The 22,783-nt window shown below is 41.3% G+C and overlaps 1 protein-coding gene across 3 annotated transcripts in view; it reads left to right on the forward strand.

The window, feature by feature from the left end:
* LOC147709479 (cysteine-rich secretory protein 2-like) overlaps positions 1–22,783 on the forward strand; it is a 190,299-nt gene that overhangs the window by 5,652 nt on the left and 161,864 nt on the right. For all 3 annotated transcript variants that reach the window (XR_015296696.1, XM_086928038.1, XM_086928039.1), the window contains exons 2-3: positions 4,108–4,169; positions 11,179–11,292. Coding sequence is in view for 2 of the 3 variants with exons in the window: in XM_086928038.1 (XP_086784164.1) it covers positions 4,110–4,169; positions 11,179–11,292 (174 nt within the window). In the remaining variant the exon portion in view is untranslated. The remainder of the gene's footprint in view (positions 1–4,107; positions 4,170–11,178; positions 11,293–22,783) is intronic.

Here is a 22,783-nt window from a genome sequence, read left to right on the forward strand (position 1 = left end):
TAACATGGAGGGAAAGTAAGCACCAACCTGCGTGACACGCCAGGTATGGGAACACATGGAGAGAAATATTGCCTTTCAGCAGGAAATGGTATAGCCAAAGCTCTGTTTTTAATATAAAAGTAGGGCCTTCGGTGCTCATATCACCTAAAATAATAAAATTGAAAAAAATATTATTGTCTACAGGTGCTCATGGAAGACAATTTATATGGACTGGAATCTAGAGAAAGCTGGAGTGATTCTGGAATTTTACTGACCTCTGCTGGTCGTTTTCTATCAAGAACATGAAAAAGAGGCAGTTGCCATAAAAATTAAAAAAAAGAAAGTCCCTCAGCAGAAAGCATTTCTGGTAGTTTACTGACCTCTGCTGGTCGCTTTCTATCAAAACAGTTAAATAGAGGCAGTTGAACAGAAAAAAAAAGTCTCTAAGCGGAAGCAGTCAAGGCCTAGGGGTGATCTCCAGAGCCCACAAAGTACATACACATATAAGTATATACTAAATTATATAAGTATATACTAAAGTATATACAAGAGGGCTCGAGTGCTCGACCTAAATAGACAAAATCACAGAAGGCTGGCATTTTATCCCTTATCAGTACACACTTCAGACAGTAAATAAATGCTGAAAACACTTAAAAACGTGTACTAGTGCTTCTGTAATGATCTCAGACTAATACGTTTAAAAAAAGTACAAAAGTCATGTTACAATGGAACACCAGTGATTTTAAATTAAGTTTCATTCAAGAAACTATAGTGGCCTTTGAAGTGTCTTAAACATGAACAAATGCCGGATATATTTCCTTTGAAAACGCAATCATGATCTATACAGAAATTGCGAGCCAGCCTCATCATGTGGGGCCTGTGCACTGAAGAAGGAAGAGGGAGCAGGCAGATCTTTATCTCTTGACATCACCGCCAGAGGTGGAACCAGTCGCGGCCCATGCAGGTAAGAACGTTGAGGCCGGGTGGGAGGTGGGGTGTTGGATTTCGACATACGACACAGAGGGAACATTTATTATTTATTCCTTCATCATTGTTCAACGCAATCCCCCCACATCCGGCCCCACCGCTCTTACCTGCATGGGCCGCGGCTGAGTGGAACATCAGAAGCCCTCGCTGCAGGAGCAGCGGGTATCTGCTCATAAATAACACGCCCCTTTACAGATTAAATAAAAAGTAATTTTCTGCAAGATGTGCATTATTTTCTTGAATGCCAAACAATGCAGATTATTTTATGGCCTTTAAAAATGCTCCGGAGCTGCTACCTATGCTGCCTTGCAGCCGCACTCTTATTCCTGAAACGCAAGCAGCAAATGGCATCACAACTTGTGACCTTCTGACAACAAGCAAATGACTCTTTTTTTGCCCTCCTGCTTTTAAAATATGAGCGATGTGACAAAATTATAATTTGCTTTTTGATGGTCTCTCCATGCTGTATCGTGTGTGAGCGCTTCAAAGAAGAGACTGCGTGCTTCGAGCAGCATGGGTGCTCACGCGTGTGTGCACTTTACAGAGAACAATGGGCCATATTATCAATCCCCAGCGATAATTATCGCTAAGCGCACTTAGCGCTAGGATCATTATCGGCGGGTAGCGTGGATTTTTATCACTGAGATAGCGTGCTATCAGCAAGGCTTATCTCAGAAGTGATAAAAATCCTTGGATAACTGCCAAATGAGAGATTATCGCTTAAAAACCAACGATAATCTCTCGAAGTTTGGCGTTAGCTTGATGATAGGGGCTCACAAACTTAGCCATGATATCCACCTTCCATAGGATAACATGGCTAAGTCAGGAAAATACCAGGTGTAAAAAAAGCAGCACTAACCGCGGTCAGCGATATCCTTGATAATAGGAGAAATGTCGCTTAACAACATTTCTCCTATTATTTTTCGCTGGAACTTTGCATCCCTTTGCATCTCATTAGAGATGCAAGGGGCAGCGTTGAGAAAAAGGGTGCTAACATGCAAATTTGCGTGTTAGCACCCTGTTGCTGATAGGGAGATAATTTTATCTCCGCTAACTTGGCTTTTAAAGCCAAAAAAGCAGAGATAAATCCCTTGATAATATGCCCCAATGATTGTAATGCGGAATTACGGATAAATTCTGCCTCTCCTCTGGTGGAATATCTGCAGTGGTTGGTTTCTTAATAGGGTCGGAAGAAGGAGCAGTTCCTCTATGTTTAAAAACCACTACTGATTAAACTGCAAAGCCCAGAATGTGGAATCAAAATGAATATAGTGCAGTACTGTTATGGCTACTTCACACTTTGGTGTTACAGAAGCAGCTTTGAGGTTCCCGTACCCCTGAACGCCAGCGGAGATCCTGTGCTGAATCACTCACTGAAGGCAATTTCCTCCTTTATATGATGGCAATCCTCATGCTAATGAAAAGACGTGCACTTCTTCAGGCCAAAACCACACCATTTGTCAAATAAAGAGAAAATAGTTTGGATTGTGTAGATTTTGTCTGCCTACTGCTGACTTTGGGGTGAAATTAAGGACTGATCCTCCCCACGCTGTGCCCCAAGGATACAGTGGCTCAGATGCTTGAAGCTCTGTTCACAAACCAGAAGGTAGAAATTGCTGACCAAGTTGTTTGCAAACAAGACTTTGTTTGGGGGTTCTACTAGGGTAGTAATCAGTATCACTGAAAAGGCTATACTGACAGGAGCCACAAAAGTTCCAGCCACTTGAGTCCAAACACAATTTCTAAATAGTAAGTTGGCCCACAGGGCCAGCTCTCACTGTAGGAACACTTTACATTGTAAATAAGTTACCACCCTAACTTAGGAACTGGCAACTGGCGACTGGTTTGTTCAACTGGATGCTTGTTTCAGGGCAGGGAAGACCTGGCTTGGCAGTTTGGTCTGGACAGTTCCCATGAGGAAGTGGGTCAAGATTGATTTGCATGTGGCTGGGTCTTAACTAGGTGGGGAAGTAAGCAAAATTATGAGGATAGATGTAACCCATATCTAATAGTCACTGGGGTGAGTGTCTAAAAAGTGTTAGCGCTCTCTCCATCATCCTATTGTGTTTGCATTGTTCCCCCTACATTGGCAGGGTATGGCCGATCTGGGTCCCTTGCTCACTTTGCCACTGGATTCAAGCTAGCCTGGCTGATGAGGGGTGTTACCCCGAAACGGGTCCCAGCATGCTTGTTTCTGGTCCAGTGAGGACCCGGCTTGGCAGTTCAGGCTGGATTGTTCCCAAGAGGAACAGGGTCAACACTGACTTGCATATGGCTGGGTCTGGACTTGGGTGGCGAAGTGAGCTAAATAACGATGATGGATTCAACACAGATCAATGACTGGGGGTGAGTGCCTGAAAATTCTGTCATCTCCTTGTGTTTGCAATGGTTGTAATCTTGTATTGTTGCTACTCATAAATGAGAGGGAAATGCCTCTTTGCTGTCAGCTCTGATTTGCAATATAAGTTGCAAAAAGGTATTTTGCAGTTTCAAGTCCTGTGGCATTATATATCAGAGGTTTTGAAACCACAACATAACTTTTTTGCACCTTGCCCTTGAATAAGTCAGGCTGAATGCCTCCATCACGGATACTGATTGTTGTACCTGTAGATATGGTGCCTTGATCTTCACTGGCACCATTCCAGTCCTTCAAGGGGCAAACATGTCCTGACTGGCTTCTGTGACGTCAAGGACTAAACCCAGTCTTCCATGGCTCTGTAGCCAGAATGCACTGGAAACTCTCTATCCTAATGTCAGAGTGTGTCATGGGAGGCCCCTGTTCCCTGCTGGCATTCTCAGGAGCACACCTGCACACTTCAACAGTGGGTATTTGTGTTCAACAACTAGGATGACTCTATGGGCCTAATTACGAGTTTGGCGGATGTGATACTACACTACAAACGTACGCCAAATTACAATTTCTATAGACTGGAGTAACCCTATCCGCCAAACATGAAATAGGCCCTATGTCATAAGCTGTATGGTCAGGGCATTGCGACTGGTGCAGATCTTTGGCATTGTTAGTTACTCCATTTCCAATTATGGTGGAACCATGCATATTAATAACCCACCAGAAAAAACATTAACAAATTCAACTTGATGATGTTCAAATAATAAAGAAACTGTCACTTTCCCTTTCAGGAATGGATACGCTGCTGCTAGCCATGTTTATGGCCTTGGGATTGCATTATTCTCCTGTGCGGGTAAGAAAATTAAATAATTTTTAAGGTAAATCTAAGAAAAGGAAGCACTCCGTAACACAGCTTTCATTGATCAAATCACAAAGATACAACCATGCAGATTCATGTGGTATTTAAGAATATGTAAATACTGTTAATTTCGGAGATAAACCCATAAAACAATAAAAAATATACACAATAGTAAATAACAGTTTGCGATAAAAACAGATCACAAAAATAAATACTAGGGGGTCGATTTGAATGTAGGGTGGATCGCCACCGCCACATGGCAGTGGCGATCCACCCTACATTCGCTTCCACCGGCAACTCATTTCCCCCCCGCCATAATAGTATGGCGGGGGACCCCGGCAGATGGAAAGATCGTCCGCTGTTTTTCCGCCGGTCGACCAGTTGACCGGCAGAAAAAGAGTGTGATATGGTGGAGGTGTCTGCTAGACACCACCATCCATATTAGCATGGGTGCGGGAATAGAGGATGCCACTGCCATGATGGCGGTGGTATCCTAATTGCAGGTGCGGGTCCGCCGCCCCACTGGCGGCCGTTCCCAGCACTGCTAGGATGGCGGGCAGACTTTCGTCCAACCGCCATCCTAATCAGGCCCTAGATATTCAAATACAGAGCCACCTCTTCAGCTGCCTAATGCTACGCCACTGTGGGAATAGGTCAGTAGAAGATGGACAGCTGGAAGTTGCTCATTTAGTAGTAAAACCCTTTAACAGCAGGTTTCCATTGCTGCATTTTGTGTACAGTTTTTGGCATCAAAAGTGATAGCGTGTGTAAAAAGGCTTTGGTTTGTTTTTAAAATCAAGGAAGTGGTCAACAGAACCTCCTGACTTGGATGAGCGGCACCAGGACATCTTAATTTAAGACCAATATGTTTCTTTGAGATATTTCCCTACATCTATTGTCATGGATTTCTGGTTAACACATGCACGATCCACAATTAATAAATCTAGTGAGCATATTATATAAGGTTCCAATTCCTCAGTGCACCAAATTCCGTACCAATATAACAGGAGTCTGAATTTAGTTACATCAGCTATACCTTTCATACCTAGGTGTAGTGGTAATATGGGTCCAGAGTCTTAGGAATTTATTTTCTGCACTAGACAGGACTGACAAATTGTTACAACCCCATAATTCAGAACCATATTGAGCTGCACCCATGGCTTTTGCTTGATACACCTCTAAAGCTGGTGAAACTGATCTAGAACTTCCGAGATTTATAAATTGTTAACACTGCTGATGCATTATGCCAGATAAAAGGCTGGCTCATGATAATTTATGCAGCCCATGATATGTTACTAGACAGCTCCAGATACTCAAAGTGCAAAACAGTTTCTATATTTAATTCATCCAGAGTCAGTAAGCACCTTTGCAATCTATGGGGCCTAAACTCACATATTTATTTTCAGCGGATTCCCATGGCAAACTTCAACTGAAAGTGTTTGTATCGCAATTACCATTACATTTTAGGGACAGAGCATATGCACTTTTGCACTGGTTAGCAGTGGAAAGGTTTCTAAAGCCAACAAAAAGGAGGGCGAAAAATACAGGAGGAAAGTAAAAGTTTTGGGGATGACCCTGCACAAATGGAAAGGTCCAACAAGGGGCAATAAGTGTCAGGCCTAGAAAATCTATTTAGTTGGTTGGCAGCTGCCTCATTTTGTAGTCCAATGCAATACTGACCCAAATCTTCAAAAAGCAAGAGGGCCTACCCACAGTACCTGATCTATGAGCCAGTAAGGTCAATCACGTCTCTTAAAACAGACGTCAAATTGATCCACAAAGATATCCCAGTCTGGATCAGGAAGTTTGGTGTTCATACCAGTGACATTCCAAGACAGGATGTTCACACTGGGCCAAACATCAAACTCTACGTTAGGAGTGAGTGGAGCCTTCATTGAACAGTATCATAGCATTCTCCCCAAAATACTACCAGACAATAGTGTCAAGTTACCTTCTCTATTACTAATGACAGGTATACTGTTACAAAAAGAATTTGCAATTATTAACCCTGGGTGTAGGACTACGCTACGCTCGCGTAGTTTGCGCAACTACGCACTACGCGAATTGCACATAGCTCAGTGCAAAAACGCATAGCGCGGTGGGCATTTTTTGTTTTTGTTCGCAGTCCTCAACGTCAAGTTAGTGACTGCGAGCGAGCAAAATGACATCCCGGCGAGACTTTTTCCGCGTTCGCGATCAGCAACTTCAAGTTGCCGGTCTCAAGCTTGGAAACTAAACCTCCCAGCGAGATTCCCAACACGGGGAGGTCAGGTTTCTCATTGCGAGTGGTCGCGTATGCTCGCGAGAGAAACTACCAATCCGCGTTGAGAAAGCTGCCCCTCAATTACAAATCTACTTGAGCGGCAGAAAACAACTGCTTGCACTTTGCAAGATGCAGTTTGCACTGATTGCACAGTGCAGACAAGCATCCGGCACTCTGCAATCATTACGAACAGCATTTTGCACAGTGCACTATGCGTAGTGCGAACTGCCCTTCGCGTATCGCTACTACGCAAACTACGCCCAGGGTTAGACATTATGCAAGGAACGCCAATTTATCATCCTGAATCTGTGTGGGTTTGGGAACCTCTTGTCAATAAATTTGATTTGTACCCCAATCAGAGTCACTGACGGAATTTTCCTTAGGAGAACCACTGTTAGTCTTGTCAGGTTTTTGTGTTATTAGAAACGAAGAGTTGTACATAAATTATATGGAAGCACTAAGTTTGGGCAACTTGTGGAGATCTAAGGCCAGAAGTGCAATTTTATGCTAGCAAAATTATCTGAAACAGGCAAGTAACACCTAGCCATTACAATGTCAAAACAAATCTACGAATATCAGTGACTGGAGTTCCTAATCCAATAAATGACCTTGTTAAACAATAAATCAGTGTCTTCCTTTCTCAGAGGAGAATGTTTAGCCACTTTCATCATGTACTCAACCCTTTATTTCGATGAGGTGGATTTCCTTGATGTCACAGGGGTAGGATAATTCCAAAAGGACTGTACAAGGTAAATTCTCCTGTGGACTTCTTGGCTGTGATCATTAATTTTTGAAACTTTAGGGAGAAGTGGAAATGAAAAATGTTCCTAGCCAATCAACAGCGATCTTTAAATTCTTTAGATATTCAACACGTCCACAAAAGCACCACAGACTTCACTGGTCTATTCAGCAGTATCATACACACGGTCTTAGAAGACAAGATCTACAAACATCAGAGTAATATCTTCAAAAAAATCAGAGCCATCTCAATGGATCAGTAATTCCACCAGCCATCAATTAATTCCCCTTAGTTGAAAAACGAAAAGCTCTGTATCTTACATCTGAATCATGTTTTAAATTCTTACTTAAGGATCATCTGCAGACACTCTGTCAAAACATTACAACTATCATAAATTCGCTTCTTCATCCTGGCCTAGGTGCCATTATCTCCCATTATGCAGTAAATCCAAACAGGATGTGTGTGTGTGGTTCAGCTGCAGGACATAGTAAAGGTCTACCCAGGCGACACAATAATCATTGAGTGCAGGATCATAGCACATTTTCTCCATGCCACATACAACCTCAAATACCATGACTAAATGAAAATCATTTGGCATCAGATACTTAGATTAGGCTTAAGTGTGGCACTTGGTATATTGCGTTTAGATGGCCCTGAAGATTTTCTTGTGACCATTTTGTGCTGCGAAGTTAGATGAGCTTTTCTCATGTTTATGTGGTCACTTTCCAAAGGGTGAGTGGTTGTGAGTCTCATCTTGCCTCAAAAATGCAGAGTTTCATTGTACCTGTAAGTGGACTCTGTGTGCACCCACTGAATAATTTTTGAATGCAATGATGTTTTTGGCCTCTTTGATTCTGCCTTTTTGTTTCTATTTTCCTTGGCCTTCTTCAGAACTCCTTTAAAATGTGCTCTACCTGGGAGTCGAGTACACAGATACTGCGGCATGCTTGTGTCAGTGCCTACCTGTGTTCTGCACATTTAGACATCAACGACTGGACACAGTGAACTTATATATAAAGAGGTTGTGTGACAGAACCCTGCATGCATTTAACCTGCATAACTTTACAACGCAGTCACTACCCCGACTGCACTGTTACCATGTGTTACTTTACCATGCATGTCATTACAATGACTTGCTTTGGGGGGCCATAGACTTTGGAATAGTCAACATTACTATTCTAACTCCAGTCTACAGATCAGTAGGGAAGGTGTTGGACTTAAAAATCCAACATCCTCCCAACAATGCGCCCCCTTCAGCAAGTTGTTGTAACAAATTACTGGTAAAAGTAATGTGTGGTAACGTCGCAGTCGGGTAGTAACAGCACTGTAAAGGCTGGTCGTTGTTGTGACTCCTGGGTAAGGATGTTTCCCATATAAAGTGTATTCTAACTGATCCTGGAAACTTACAACAAACAGCATTACACCCTGGCCCTAATGGATTTCCTAGAGTTTTTTATGTTTTATTACTATAACTAGGCTTCTTTTTAAGAGTCCAGGCCATTAGAGTTTGTTGACTCGAGGTATCAACTCTTTAATTCCTTGAACCCTAACCACTAACCATGGGCAGTCCTCGGTAGCATCCCGAAGACATATCCTGGAGTATCCTGCAAGCAGTGCTTATCTTCATTTCTGCAGCTTTAATCTCCTGTCCATCGCTATATGGAACTTGTTTCCAATATAAGCTATATCTGAAACAGGTTCCATATAACCTGTCTCTTATAATGTGCAGCCATCTCATTTGTTAGGCTACCTCGCCTGGGAGGCACACAGTCATCTTACCTCTGCCATTTTGTAATTTCATTTCTCAGCATTGATGTGGTGTCTGACATTTCTGGCACAGCAATTGATTATAGGCAAACCAGAGAACTCTTCTTCATAGACACACACAGCAACGTGTGTCCATTTAAAAAAACTAAAACGTAACTAAATCATCAGAAACATCGTATTCTAAAGGCAGATCAATAGGCAGACGGGATAAATGACACCAAAATAAATAGATGGGAAAGAAACCCGTGCTGTGAAGACAATTGGTAGATTTCGGCAAACAATTTAATACTCTCTGTGCTTAGCGATCTAACCCAACAAAACCACTGGCATCTTTTTACAGCATTCATACACTATAGTGATAACACTTGCAGCCAGATTCATCAAGCTTAATTGCGCTCGCAAAGGGCCAGAATCTGAGAATCTGGCCCTTTGCGAGTGCAATTTTTGCATTTGGGATTCATCATCCCAAATGCAAAATTCGCTAAGAAAGAATTCGCACATTTGCGAGGAATTGCATTTAAGGAATCTCTATTTGAGATTCCTTAAATGCAATTCATGAACCATTTTAAAATTGCGAAATCGCAATTTTGGGCCGCTATTTACCGCGAGGTCAAACCGCGTGGTAAATAGCGAAAACTTAGAAAAATGCATTTAAATGCATTTTTCTAAGTTGCATGTTACACACAAACATGTCCTTTGGACATGTGTGTGCGCAAACACCAATGTAGATTACATTTCAAGGGTGCTACAGGGTGTCCTTTGGACACCCCTGGCACCCTTGAAATCGCTTCCTTATTTGCGATTAGCAAATTGCTAATCGCAAATAAGGAATAACTCCCCATTTATTCCTATGGGCCTTTAGCCACAAGAATGAATGGAGAGTTATTCCTTATTTGCGATTAGCAATTTGCTAATCGCAAATAAGGAATGTGTAGGAATGGCAATTTATTTAGCGATTCCTACATGAATCCCGTTTTGCAAGTCCTTAATAGCGATTCCTTAATAATCGCTATTAAGGACTCGCAAAACGGCACTATGATGAATCTAGCTGTAAGACTGCCTTACAACCCTCCTGTTACTAGTGACTTCACAATCAATATGGGCCTACAAATCATTGCCAGATACAGAAATAAATGTACAAATACTCCCAACAATTAATTATTAGACATCTTTCATATGAGGGAGTATGTCACATTATAAACTAGCGTGCACACCACAATTATGCTTTGTAAAACCTTGTGTCTTGCAAAAAACACTGAATATTATAAGGGATTGCACTGACAGAGTGGATGCCCCCAAATCCACCATTGTCTTGTTTTGATTGGATCAGATTTTGAACCCGATGTCTTTAACTAGCTTAGAACATATGTCCAAGGGCCAGCGACGGCTCGTGGAGGGAGTTACGGTGGGGCAGGAGGGCGGGGAGGGGGAGGGGCAGGGCGGAGGTTGCTAAAAACCGGCATATGGATAATTGCAGGTAAGTAAACAATTTAATTAATAAAACGAATTTCGCAGCTCGCACTGCTTTGCATTTTGCGATGCAAGGCGCACTACGAAATTCGTTTTATTAATTAAATTGTTTACTTACCTGCAATTATCCATATGCCGGTTTTTAGCAACCTCCACCCTGCCCCTCCCCCTCCCCACCCTCCTGCCCCACCGTAACTCCCTCCACGAGCCGTCGCTGCCAAGGGCCCAACCAGTGGGGGATGTCACAATTAGTCTCAAAGCAAAAGCCGGCGTCATAAATCAAAGGAATGCTCTGGAATGCCTATTGGTGGTGGTTGTCAGAGATGCAAGACTGGGTAAAGAGAACTGCATTGTGTCTGTACCCTTTATATGGTTGTTGTAACCTCACCGTAGCACACTACAGTATGGGCCCGACTCACAAAGATAAACTTAGACCAAATGAATAACTGAGACCAAAAGTTTAACTTTACTTCTTTTTATTTTGTATTCACAAAGGTAAGTTAGTACTAGTAAAGTTTGACATTTGGTCTAAATTTACCTTTGTGAATACTGAACAGTAGTAAAGTTAGAGTTTTGGTCTAAGTTTACCTTTGTGAATATTGAAAAATAGTAAAGTTAGACTTTTTGTTTAAATTTACCTTTGTGAATTACCGAAAAGTAGTAAACTTACACAAAAGTGTAAGTTTACCTTTGCAAATTGGGCTCCCTATCCATACTGTTCTGACTGCATTAGGTTAACTATTTAAATTGATTATATTTTTCAGAGCCAAGATCCTATACTGGACACTGATAATATCGACATTCAAGATTTGATTTGCTTCAACCACAATGCAGTGAGGCGAAGCGTCGTCCCACCCGCCAGCGACATGCAAAAAATCGTGAGACACATTTTACATTGATATTTAAATAAAAAAATTAGGGATGAAATGTTAATTTCATGGATGTAAAGGAAAACATATTTGCCTTTAGTATTGTTAACCTTATATCAAAGAGAATTCAAATTATCTACAATGCACATCTCTCTAGGAGTCAGTTATATCTATAGTGTGTGTGGTAAACATTTACATGAATACTTATTCTTCTTTTGTTCAAAGTATACAAAACCTGTTCTTAGGTATATGGGGTGAGTAATGGCAAATCGTTTAAATTGGCAGAAGTGCCAAATTCTCTCTCTGAAGATTCTCCTCTATTGAAAATCCACCACAATAAATTGAATAAGCTAAAGCTTTTGTAATGATGCACTTACGCCATAAGTTAGATTCCAGCAGCACAATAAATACAGGTGAGCACCAGGGAGCAGCCGCTATCCAACATCACAGCTCTACAACTGTCCACTCATTCTAAAGATGCCACCATACATTCTACCTGGCATCATAGCATTCTCACCCCACAGCTCGAGCCTTAAAGGCATACACAACACATCCCCCTTCCTTCAATAAAAGAAAGAAGAAATATACACAACAAAAAATCAATAAAAAAACAACAAAATAAAAACAGAACCATAACAATAAGTACTGTCTAACTAAATATCAACGATAAATTATTTCATAACATAGTCTTTGAACCAAGAGGGTAAGGCACTTGTTCTTTTACCATAACCCTTCTCAACACAAATAGATTCACTATAAGATTCATCTTTGTCATTGTCAGAAACACCATTGTTACAATCACTAGCAACCCTTCCCCCCCCTTCACAAGAGGGTAGATCTACCGAAAGTAAGTCACTTACAGCACCATACGTGTCCCCATCTACATCTGTATTGCTGACTATATCTTCACCAGAGTCTCCTCTCTCCATCAACTTCTCCCCTTTCTATTTTTTTTTAAATGTCCTACTTAAAGTCTCTTTACTGTGTTTTTCAAATACTACCCCCGACAATCTCACCTGTATTCTTATTAAAATATATCTTATTACTTGAATTCCAATAATTTCCTTCGATGGCGCTTCTCGTAATGTGTTTCCTTCAACTTCCGACACTTTACGAGATAACCTCTTCCACTTTTCTAAAATGGCCACCGCGTAAGGTCACGTTGCGTGACCTTGCGCAATTGCATTATTTCCTACGCACCAGAACTTCGTCTTTATTCCGATCAGCAGTCTCGCGCACAGCCCGTACCGAACCTCACCACTCGTTTGTAAAACGCAAGTGAGCAGAGACTCAACGGACACTGTGCTTACCTCTCCAAAGCGCTCCGTACAAGAGGTATGAAGTTTTTAATCATTCTTGCTTACCGCCGATCATCTGGTGAATTTCGATATTAAATTTAACCCCTTGATCACTTTGAATAACGAAGTTCTACACAGCGATTCTTCAATGGTTAATAACCCAAAAATTCACTCAAATAAATTCTTTACCACCGCATTGGATTCTTCTCCACGTTCCATCGTCGCCAATTGTAATGATGCACTTACGCCATAAGTTGGATTCCAGCTTTATTCCAGAAGCACAATAAATACAGGTGAGCGCCAGGGAGCAGCCACTATCCAACACCACAGCTCTACAACCGTCCGCTCATTCTGAAGATGCCACCATACATTCTACCTGGCATCATAGCATTCTCACCCCACAGCTCAAGCCTTAAAGGCATACACAACACCTTTCTTCTCCCTTATTCTCGACCACATGACAACCTTACAACTCAGGACTTTCTTATCTAACTAAAGTGATTTCCCCAGATTTCACTAATTTTGGTAGATGAGTCACAGTATAATTGCCCCTGTGGGGATAAGCCCAATGCCTGTAATCATTTGGCCTTTGTCATTTTGCAATGTGTAAAGTATTTATGAAGCACACTAACAGTAATACATTTAAAACACAAGAAAAAACCCAAACCAATAAAAAATAGAGTACATTTTCATGAATATAATTATACCAGGCAGGCACAAATCCCATCAGTAGAACCATAATATTGAATTTTAAAATTGTTTGTGAAAATAGCACCCAGAAGCAGAAAATGCCACTCGGGCTTATCTGGTCGCAAAAGACCCAGGTAAGTCACAAGTTAAGGCCAGCAGAAGTGGGCTCCTGGGTCAGGTACAGAGCCCAAGTTAGTTCCCCTGAATTAACTTCTAAGGTCTGGTGCAAAGAGTTCCAATTGCATTAGAGGAGGGCACTGGAAGGAGGCTTTTGGCAATAAGAGCAGACGGTCATAGCTTTAGCATGAATATCTGATCATCGTTGGATCTTCGCATTAATGGCTCGTCACAGACGGTCTCTGTTAGTGCGAAGTTCAAGTCCCTCATTGCTGTTTGTCCCTCTTCAACGCAAAAAGCAGTAATTTTGTGTTGGCCGTTATCGCGGGTGGTTGAGCCTTGGCACAAACAATCCTGTTTGCAGTCACGAAGAGCCCGAACTCCAGGTTTTCAACTTTTTCTTTCAGGAGGAGCTCCCACTGATGCCAGCCAATGGTGTAGGACTTGGGTGGGGCACATTTTGGGTAACAGTACTCACTACAGCAGAGGCCAGCATCTGGGCTCAGGCGTGTCCAGTTGCAGCTGGTCAGCTGTGCAGTTACAAAGAGATCTCTGGAAGCTTGCTGTGTCCCTGTAGCTCTCACAGTTGGTCAGCCAGCTGACCATTGCAGTCACTGTGGGTTGGCAGGGTAAAGGCAAATATGGGCCAATCTAACTTCTTTAGAAAGTGAGGCTGTCCTGTAAGCAGCATGTTAGTCCTTCTGGGGTCTAAGAGGGCCACCTTTGATGCCCAGTTTCAGCCTTTGTTTGGAGAAATCTCTAACCTACCCTCAAAGCTGGTTCTGGTCAGTTTATTACCTTCTCTGGTTTATCCAGGCTACAAAGTGTGTGTTGACGAAAGGCAGGGCAGTTCCGGCATCAGGTTCTGCTGTAGGCAAATCTCGTTAATGTTAAGTGGGGCTGGGTACAGCTTTGCTCCAGCCATCCTGTCAGGATGGCCCATCCTTCCTACACCTATGTTTCTTTTGTCTCACTGTCTGAGAGCAATACACCAATCCACAACAGCAGGGTCATGTGACCAAGGCTACTGGCAGAAAGGCATAGTAGATTTGGACAATGCACATTTTCTAAAAGTGGCATTTTTATCGCTATAACTTAAAATCCAACTTAATCATTAACAAGAATTTTAAACTACAGTTAAGAAGAGATCCAGAAATAAATCTCTACCTGCTCCCAATATAAAGTTAGTACTTACTAAATGTAACAAAGCAACCCAATGTTAGTCCTTGGGAGGAATAGAGGGTACAACAGTGAAAAATAACTTTAGTAGATTTTCACTGCCAGGACAGGCAAAACATAAAGCCACAAGTCCTACTTTTCAAATACCATGCACTATCTCCTATGAGCTTTTAGGGCATACATTATAGGTGACTTATAAGTATTAAAATGGAAGGTTTAGGCTTGGCGAAAGATTTATTTTCCCTGGTTAAAATGGCAGTTTAAAACTGCTCTACAGAGTGCAGTGACATGAAAAAGTAAGTGTGAGAAAACTGGTGCTCTCAGCAAGACAAGAACGCTAAGGAAAACACAGGCGGAAAACAGAGATCCACCCTGTATCATATAGCTTATTGATTATACTCCTTTATGATAGGCCAACTCTGAAACCATGACCAATAAACAAGCAGTCTCTGCAGAATCAGAGTATGTTTCTTGCACGCTCTAACAAAATCTTTGACATTCATGAAGTTACACTGTTTTTGTGGTTTCCCCATGATTGACTGGAAATTAAAAAAATTTAAACAACTGATATGACCTGGGAGAAACCAATGTTGCATACATGTGCCATTGTGCATAGGAATACTTTGCTAAACTTAAACTGAGAGGGAAATATTAGGCAAACATTTTCAATCTTGATCGCATTATACAGAAAACAGTGGCACAGAATAAGATAAGCTTAAAACAGGAACTCTTGCAGCCCCCACGAAACCTATTATCGAATGGTGGACTTTATATTAAGCATGGGTTGAAAATTTGTTCAGCTTGCGAAATTTGCAGATTTTTGGCAATTTTGCGTTCCGCGAATCACGCGACATTGCCAAACAATCCGCAAATCGCAAGTTCGCAAATTTTTGTTGCTTGTTCGCGCTTCAAAATACAATCTTGCGCGTGCTGCGTTGACTTACCTTGATTCTGAGTTTGCCTAGTTGTTTTCCTCCCGCAAACAAGATGGTCACGCCAAGAAAACGGCCTCATGGGTAAGTTTGCGGTAGCCGCGCTGAAAAATAAAACAGCGAACACGCTAAAATAAAAAAATTCGCAAGTTCGCACTAATTCGCGGATTTTGCAGACAGCAGAACACGAATTCGCAAATTTCGGCCATACTAACTTTATATTATCCATGATATATTTAACGCACTCTTGTTAAATTTTTTCGTTTATTTTATAATTTTATCATACAGTGAATCTTAGTTCTGTCTTACCATGGATTGAGTAATAGACACTGTGTAGATTTACCGTTAGGATGCAAAATATCACCCCACCACAGTTTTGCTTGCCCTCCTTGGGAAAAACTAACATCAAGCAGTTCAAGAGGAAGGAAGTGTTCTTGCACTATGCCTGTCTCTGCACAACATCTCTGAGTGGGAAGCCTCTCTGCCCCTTCACTGCATATGCCCAACAGGACAGCATGTGTCCAAACTATGCATAAATAAACTGGACAGACACTATCTTCCAAAAGTGAGTACAATATAAGAGTGGTACAACTGTGGGAGAATAATCCAGAAACCGCAATAATCAGTTGAGAATTATATCACTGACCTGTGCAAATTGGGTGCTGCATGTAGTTCGAAGGTACTTTTGAGGAATTAATAAAAGACCATATTATGTTGGGCTGCAACACTGAAAAGATCATAGATGAATTATGGCAAAAGTAGGCCCGAATGTTGGACCAAGTGTTACTAATTGCAAAAAAGATCAAACATTCTCTTGCTTATGTGGAGGCGAAAAAAAGAAAATTGCCTGCCACCAACAGAAAAGGTACATATTATTAAAATTATTAAAAGGCTGTTTTATAGCGCATGGCCACTCAAAAGCATCCCAGCACTTACTACTAGCCAGAAGGAGATGGATTAAAGAAGCAAGTCTGTCTTATCTAGCTTTTTGGGAACAGAAAGGTTTTTAACTTTTTCCGGAAGGCGAGTAGGTTAGGCTCTTGACGCAAAGGTGGAGGAAGAGCATTCCATAACCCAGCCGCGTTATGCAAAAATGAACGGCCCCCTGTACGGGCCCTGCTAATCCTGGGAGTTATCAACAGGTTTTGTTGGTTCGATCGAAGGTTCCTAGTAGGTTTGTATGGCCTGATCATGTCATCTAGAATGGGGGGGCCTTGTTGAGGAGTCCTGCGAGACTCTTCTGACGTTTCCTCTCGAGCTGCAAACTCCCAACTCCCTCAAGGATCAACCAACACAATCAGGACTTGGACACTGACTGAATTGACTTCTCCCCCAGGGAAAGGGGAAGTGACAGAGAGACGCACAACAAATTATACAAGATTAAATCTTCGGTTGTGTCTCTCTTTGGAAGTGCTCCGGGCCGAGGACCTTCTGTTAGGTAAATTCTGCGCTGTCTTCAAGCAATACTGCGATGCAATATGAACAATATGAACAACAATTACCTTGCTGCCAACTTCTTAACTAACCTTAACTATTTATTAAACATAGTGCTTACTGACCATAAATCCGTCTGACCCTTGTTCGCACTTTACTGAAGTTTTAACTCAGGTTCTAAATCTCGACACCTTTAGAGTAAACACAACATGTCAAAATAGCTTGGCACTTTAACTGAGTGGACAAACCGATATAATTAGTGTGGTTAGTTTAAACAGAACTCAAAATAACTCATGCAAGATCGTACCTGAGTCTTTAAAATAATTCTTCTGTAAAGAGTCTCTGCAATTGGGAGACAGGGAAACACAGGGAAAAACAGCCTGTCTAAATTCACTCTATCACCTAAGATTATTATTCCAATCTAAACTTGTAAATATGTTAACTTTTTCTTACAACACTCAGAAAATAAGTCAACATTACACAGCATTGTCCATATAGGTTCAGATTGCCTATTTAACACTATTGTATTTACAAAGACTTATTTATTTCACCCAGTTCGCTTTTAAGCGCTTAACTCTTCTCTGAGATTGGCTCTCTTCAAAAGTAGTCATTAATCCCTTTCAAGTCCTTGCTTAAGGGTCTCTTCATGTAGCTAGCGCTAACTCTTTGAACGAAGTTCCAGTTCTCTAATCAGAGTAAATTTGCCTTTGTCAAGGCTTGTTTAAGGATCAGCTCTCCTCGACGCGTTATGCCTCTTAAAGCGTCTTGAGGAATTCAATGAAAACAACCTTTGCCACTTCCTATGTCAATTTAAATTGTTCGTGGCTCATTTAAAGAAAGAAGAAACCTCTTACTGTCCTTTTCCTCATTTATCGGCAACGTGGGACAGGAGACTCGAACTGACAGCCGGAGGAGGAGAGCGGGGAAACAAACCTCCTGTCTGCCGCAGGGAAATGCCGGTAACCTGTCACGTCGTCTTCTGGCATAAATCTATGACGCTGACAGCCAGGGCTTCCGGAGTCACAGGAACAGATTATTTAAGGAAAATGAATAGCGGGGCTTTGGCTAAACAAGCGGGTTAACTGGATATCAAGAACTAGGGTATTCCTACACAGGGGCAGAAGCTCTCGCTAAGAACAACAAGAGACGAAGCGTTTGGCAGTTGGCTGAGGCTTGTATTTATAGCCTCAGCCACGAGACCAGCGCGAGGCTCTCTCTTCATCTCACCTAGCGCGAGGACAGACACGAGCCTGTCTCACAAGAGCGCACAATCTTAGATGTGACACTAAATTGAATTAAATAACAAACAAGCATTGCTAAATGCAATTGCTACAGATTAAACTTCTAAAGGGTTTTTAAAATGAAACTGTACATAAAATAATACACAAAATGAAATCAATAAACTACATTTATCCATTTGATTCATTAAATATACACTGCGTCAATTCTGAATCAGAACCTATTTAAGACGACCAGTAACACCCCTAACAGGCCTCTCCCGTAGAGTGTTTTATGAACCGTGCAGAGTGTCTTGAAGTGGATTCTAAATCATTCTTCACAACCTCAGGAGACCACTGTGTAATTTTACCCTCCATTAACCAACCAGGATTGATTTTGCTCCTTGGTGATCTTCCCCTCATCATTTCAAAAGGAGACAACCCTGTGCTAATCTGAGATGTAGTCCTGTAAGACCACACTGCCTTTTGCACTTGAACTTTCCAATCCATCTTTTTATTAACCGCTGCCAGAATCACACCTTTGATTACCCTTTTGAATCTCTCAACAGTGCCATTACCACTAGGGTTGTATAATGTCGTCGTTTTATGTTTAACACCACACTTTTGAAAATAACTAGCAGCCATGTTTGACAACAATTGCACCCCATTGTCAGTAAGGATACAAACAGGTAAACCTTCCAAAATAAAAATTGTATCCAAAAATTTTAGTACGCTCTGTGTGTCTGCCTTTTCTACGAATCTTACAATTGGCCATTTTGTAAATAAATCAATAGCAACCAACCCAAACTCTTTCATTTCCCCAATAGGCCCCATGATGTCCACCGCAATCGTTTCCCAAGGAAGTTCCGGAATCAACCCCTCACTCATACAAGGTTTCAGAGTCCTGAGAGACTTATCTGCTGAGCTACAAACCTCACAATTCCTGACAAACAACTCTGTATCCTTATCTACACCTGGCCACCAAACATATTTTTTACTATTAATTTGTTCCTCCCAATGCCAAAATGTCCTTCATGACATAATTCCAAAACCTTCTTCCTCAAAGAAACCGGAGGAACAACTCTGTCACCCCTGAAAAGTATATCCTTTTCCAAAGACAACTCCATTCTGACCTCCCAAAATGCAAATTCCCTTCAATAAAACATTGTCTTGGCCAACCCTTACATATATATTCTTTGATCTTTTTAAGTTCTACATCCTTATCCTGTTCATCGAACCACTCTTTGTTGCTAATAGCAGGAGCACCTGAATCGTGAACTAAAGCAATACTGACAGTCCCCAACGGGTCATCTACACACTCTTCAAGTGGAGAAGGCAATCTAGATAGGCAATCTGCAATTATATTGTCTCTACCTGGCAAGTAAATCATCTTATAAATAAATTCTTTCATGCGCATTGACAATCTTGCCATTCTTGCTGAAGCACCCGCAATACCATCAGATGACAGAATTTTAATTAACGGACGATGATCTGTCCTAATTGTAACTGGTTTCCCCCACACAAAAGCTCTGAAATGTTCCAGCGCTCACGCGCATGCCAACGCCTCCCTTTCAATGATAGGGTACCTGACCTCAGCTGGAGAAAGTGCTCTTGATGCAAAAAGAATAATCTTCTCCTTCCCCTTCCCATCTTTCTGGTACAAAACTGCACCAATACCTTTATCGCTCGCATCTGTTGTCAACAAGCATTCAATATTAGGATCAAAACTTGCTAGTGCATTGACTTTTTGCAAATCGATTTTCACTTTTTCAAATTCATCTTGGCATTCTTTTGTCCATACAAACTTCGTGTTCTTCTTAAGTAAATTCCGAATACTAAACACTTTCGACGCAAAGTTGCTCACAAACATCGCGCAATATTCAGCCATTCCAAGAAATGCTCTCACCTCTTCTTTCGTACTTGGCACTCTTGAATTCACAATATTTTCAATTAAAGCCGGCTTAGGTTTCACACCTTCCTCACTTACAATGTGCCCCAAATAAGACACACTTCTTTGGCAAAATTTACATTTTGATAACTTCACTGTCAGTCCTGCCTTTTCAAGGACTCCCAAAACCTGTCTTAAATTTGAGTCATGCTCCACCCTGTTCTTTGCAGCAACCAAAATATCATCCTGGAAAAATGCAATCATATCCATATTTCCCAATAATCTATACATCAACCTCTGAAAGACAGCTGCAGCTGACGCCAATCCGAAAGGCATTCGTCTAAATTGATAACACCTGAAAGGCGTGATAAAAGCTGTTAGGTATCTTGCCTCTGGTTCTAACTCTACCTGATGGTATGCGGCAGACAAATCTATAGTAGAAAACCATGTGGCACCTTTGAAAAGAAGACACCATCTCGTTGATAATGGTATTTGGTAATGGGAATCTTTCTACAATGATATTGTTGTTCAGATGGCGTAAGTCTATGCATAGGCGAATCTTGCCATTAGGTTTCCGTGCTACGACAATGGGACTAACAAACTCAGAAGCCGCCACCTCTTCTATGATTCCCTTTGCCAGTAGACCTTGCAACTCCCCCTTCACCTCATCTCTGATTAGCATTGGAATGGGTCTAACTTTATACACTTTTAGTTCGGCATTAGCCTTTAACAAAATGTTATGCTCAAAGCCATTCAACTTCCCTAACACAGCACCAAACACACCAGAAATATCACTCAACCTGCTCTCTTCATCCATAACCAACACTTTCTCTTCACTGTTTTTTAAATTTTTCTGATCCAATCATCCCAACACTGATGCCCCCACCTTAGACACATATAACCTCCCTCTTGTACTCCTTCGTTTGAATATAAACGTGAGCCATCTATAGCCCAACATCTCAATTCGCTCCCCCGTATAGCTTACTGGACAAATATCAGAATTCCCCAATTGATCTCCAATTTTATCCACAAAATGTTTCTTCCACACATCTTCATTTATGATAGTCCAAGGTGATCCGGAATCTGCATACACTTCTACAACTACACCACCTAAAGATACTTTACATAAAGGTTTCCCTTCCAATGCTTTATCCGAAATATTGATGACGTAATTACCTCTCACACTCTTAACATATTCTTCCTCCTCATCCACAGCTACTTCATCCTCATCCCAAACATACTTGACAAATCTAGGCTTGCGGCACAATTTCGAAAAATTTCCACATTTGCCACATATACCACATTTCTTATTAACAGCAGGACATATCCTACTAAAAGCCAAGTGTTCCTTGCTATCACAGCGATAACATATTCTTTCTTCTCCTCTAGTATCTTTCTTCGGATATCTTGTAGGTTGACCAGTCCATCTTTCTTGCAACCCTTGCTGCGAACCTTGCTGATATTTCATTTGAGGTCTGGTATGTTGTTGTAATTTACAAACAGCACCCGACGTTTTTTCCTGTTCTGTTTCTTTAACCACAGAAGAACATCTCCTAGACATCACTGTCTTTCTCATAATCGCCAACACATCTTCCAATGGTGCGTCTCCAATCACCCATAGTCTATCTTGTAATGTTGAGTTATTATTATGCATAACTAGATGGTCTCAACAACTCAACGTGAAGAGCTCCAAATTTACAATCTATAGCTAGTTTCTTTAAACCATCAATCCACTCATCAACAGTCTCTGTTTTGCCTTGCTTCCTTTGAAAGAATTTGTGTCCAGTCACTCCCATGCACACCTTTGGTGTGAAGTATTTGTCCATATCCTTAATACAATTTTCAAAAACATTTAAATTCACATCCTCCACCTTACTCATTCGTGCGTTTTCAGACCAATTGCTCCTAAGGAATGCAATAAAATCCTTTTCTTTTGTTCTGGTTTCATCTTTTTATCTTCGTCAATTGCCTCTATATAATTAATAAAGTACTCCTTCCACTCGATCCATTTTATCTCTGGGTGAGTACCTGTAGCCCAAAATGGCTGAGGAGTGCTTATAGTAAAATTCTGTAGTGCCATTTTGCCTTCTACGTTCCTACTTGTATTGCTGACTATATCTTCACCAGAGTCTCCTCTCTCCATCAACTTCTCCCCTTTCTATTTTTTTTAAATGTCCTACTTAAAGTCTCTTTACTGTGTTTTTCAAATACTACCCCCGACAATCTCACCTGTATTCTTATTAAAATATATCTTATTACTTGAATTCCAATAATTTCCTTCGATGGCGCTTCTCGTAATGTGTTTCCTTCAACTTCCGACACTTTACGAGATAACCTCTTCCACTTTTCTAAAATGGCCACCGCGTAAGGTCACGTTGCGTGACCTTGCGCTATTGCATTATTTCCTACGCACCAGAACTTCGTCTTTATTCCGATCAGCAGTCTCGCGCACAGCCCGTACCGAACCTCACCACTCGTTTGTAAAACGCAAGTGAGCAGAGACTCAACGGACACTGTGCTTACCTCTCCAAAGCGCTCCGTACAAGAGGTATGAAGTTTTTAATCATTTTTGCTTACCGCCGATCATCTGGTAAATTTCGATATTAAATTTAACCTCTTGATCACTTTGAATAACGAAGTTCCACACAGCGATTCTTCAATGGTTAATAATCCAAAAATTCACTCAAATAAATTCTTTACCACCGCATGGATTCTTCTCCACGTTCCATCGTCGCCAATTGTAAT

The sequence above is a fragment of the Lissotriton vulgaris genome, chromosome 6 (genome assembly GCF_964263255.1).
Source record: "Lissotriton vulgaris chromosome 6, aLisVul1.2, whole genome shotgun sequence".
NCBI lineage: Eukaryota > Metazoa > Chordata > Amphibia > Caudata > Salamandridae > Lissotriton > Lissotriton vulgaris.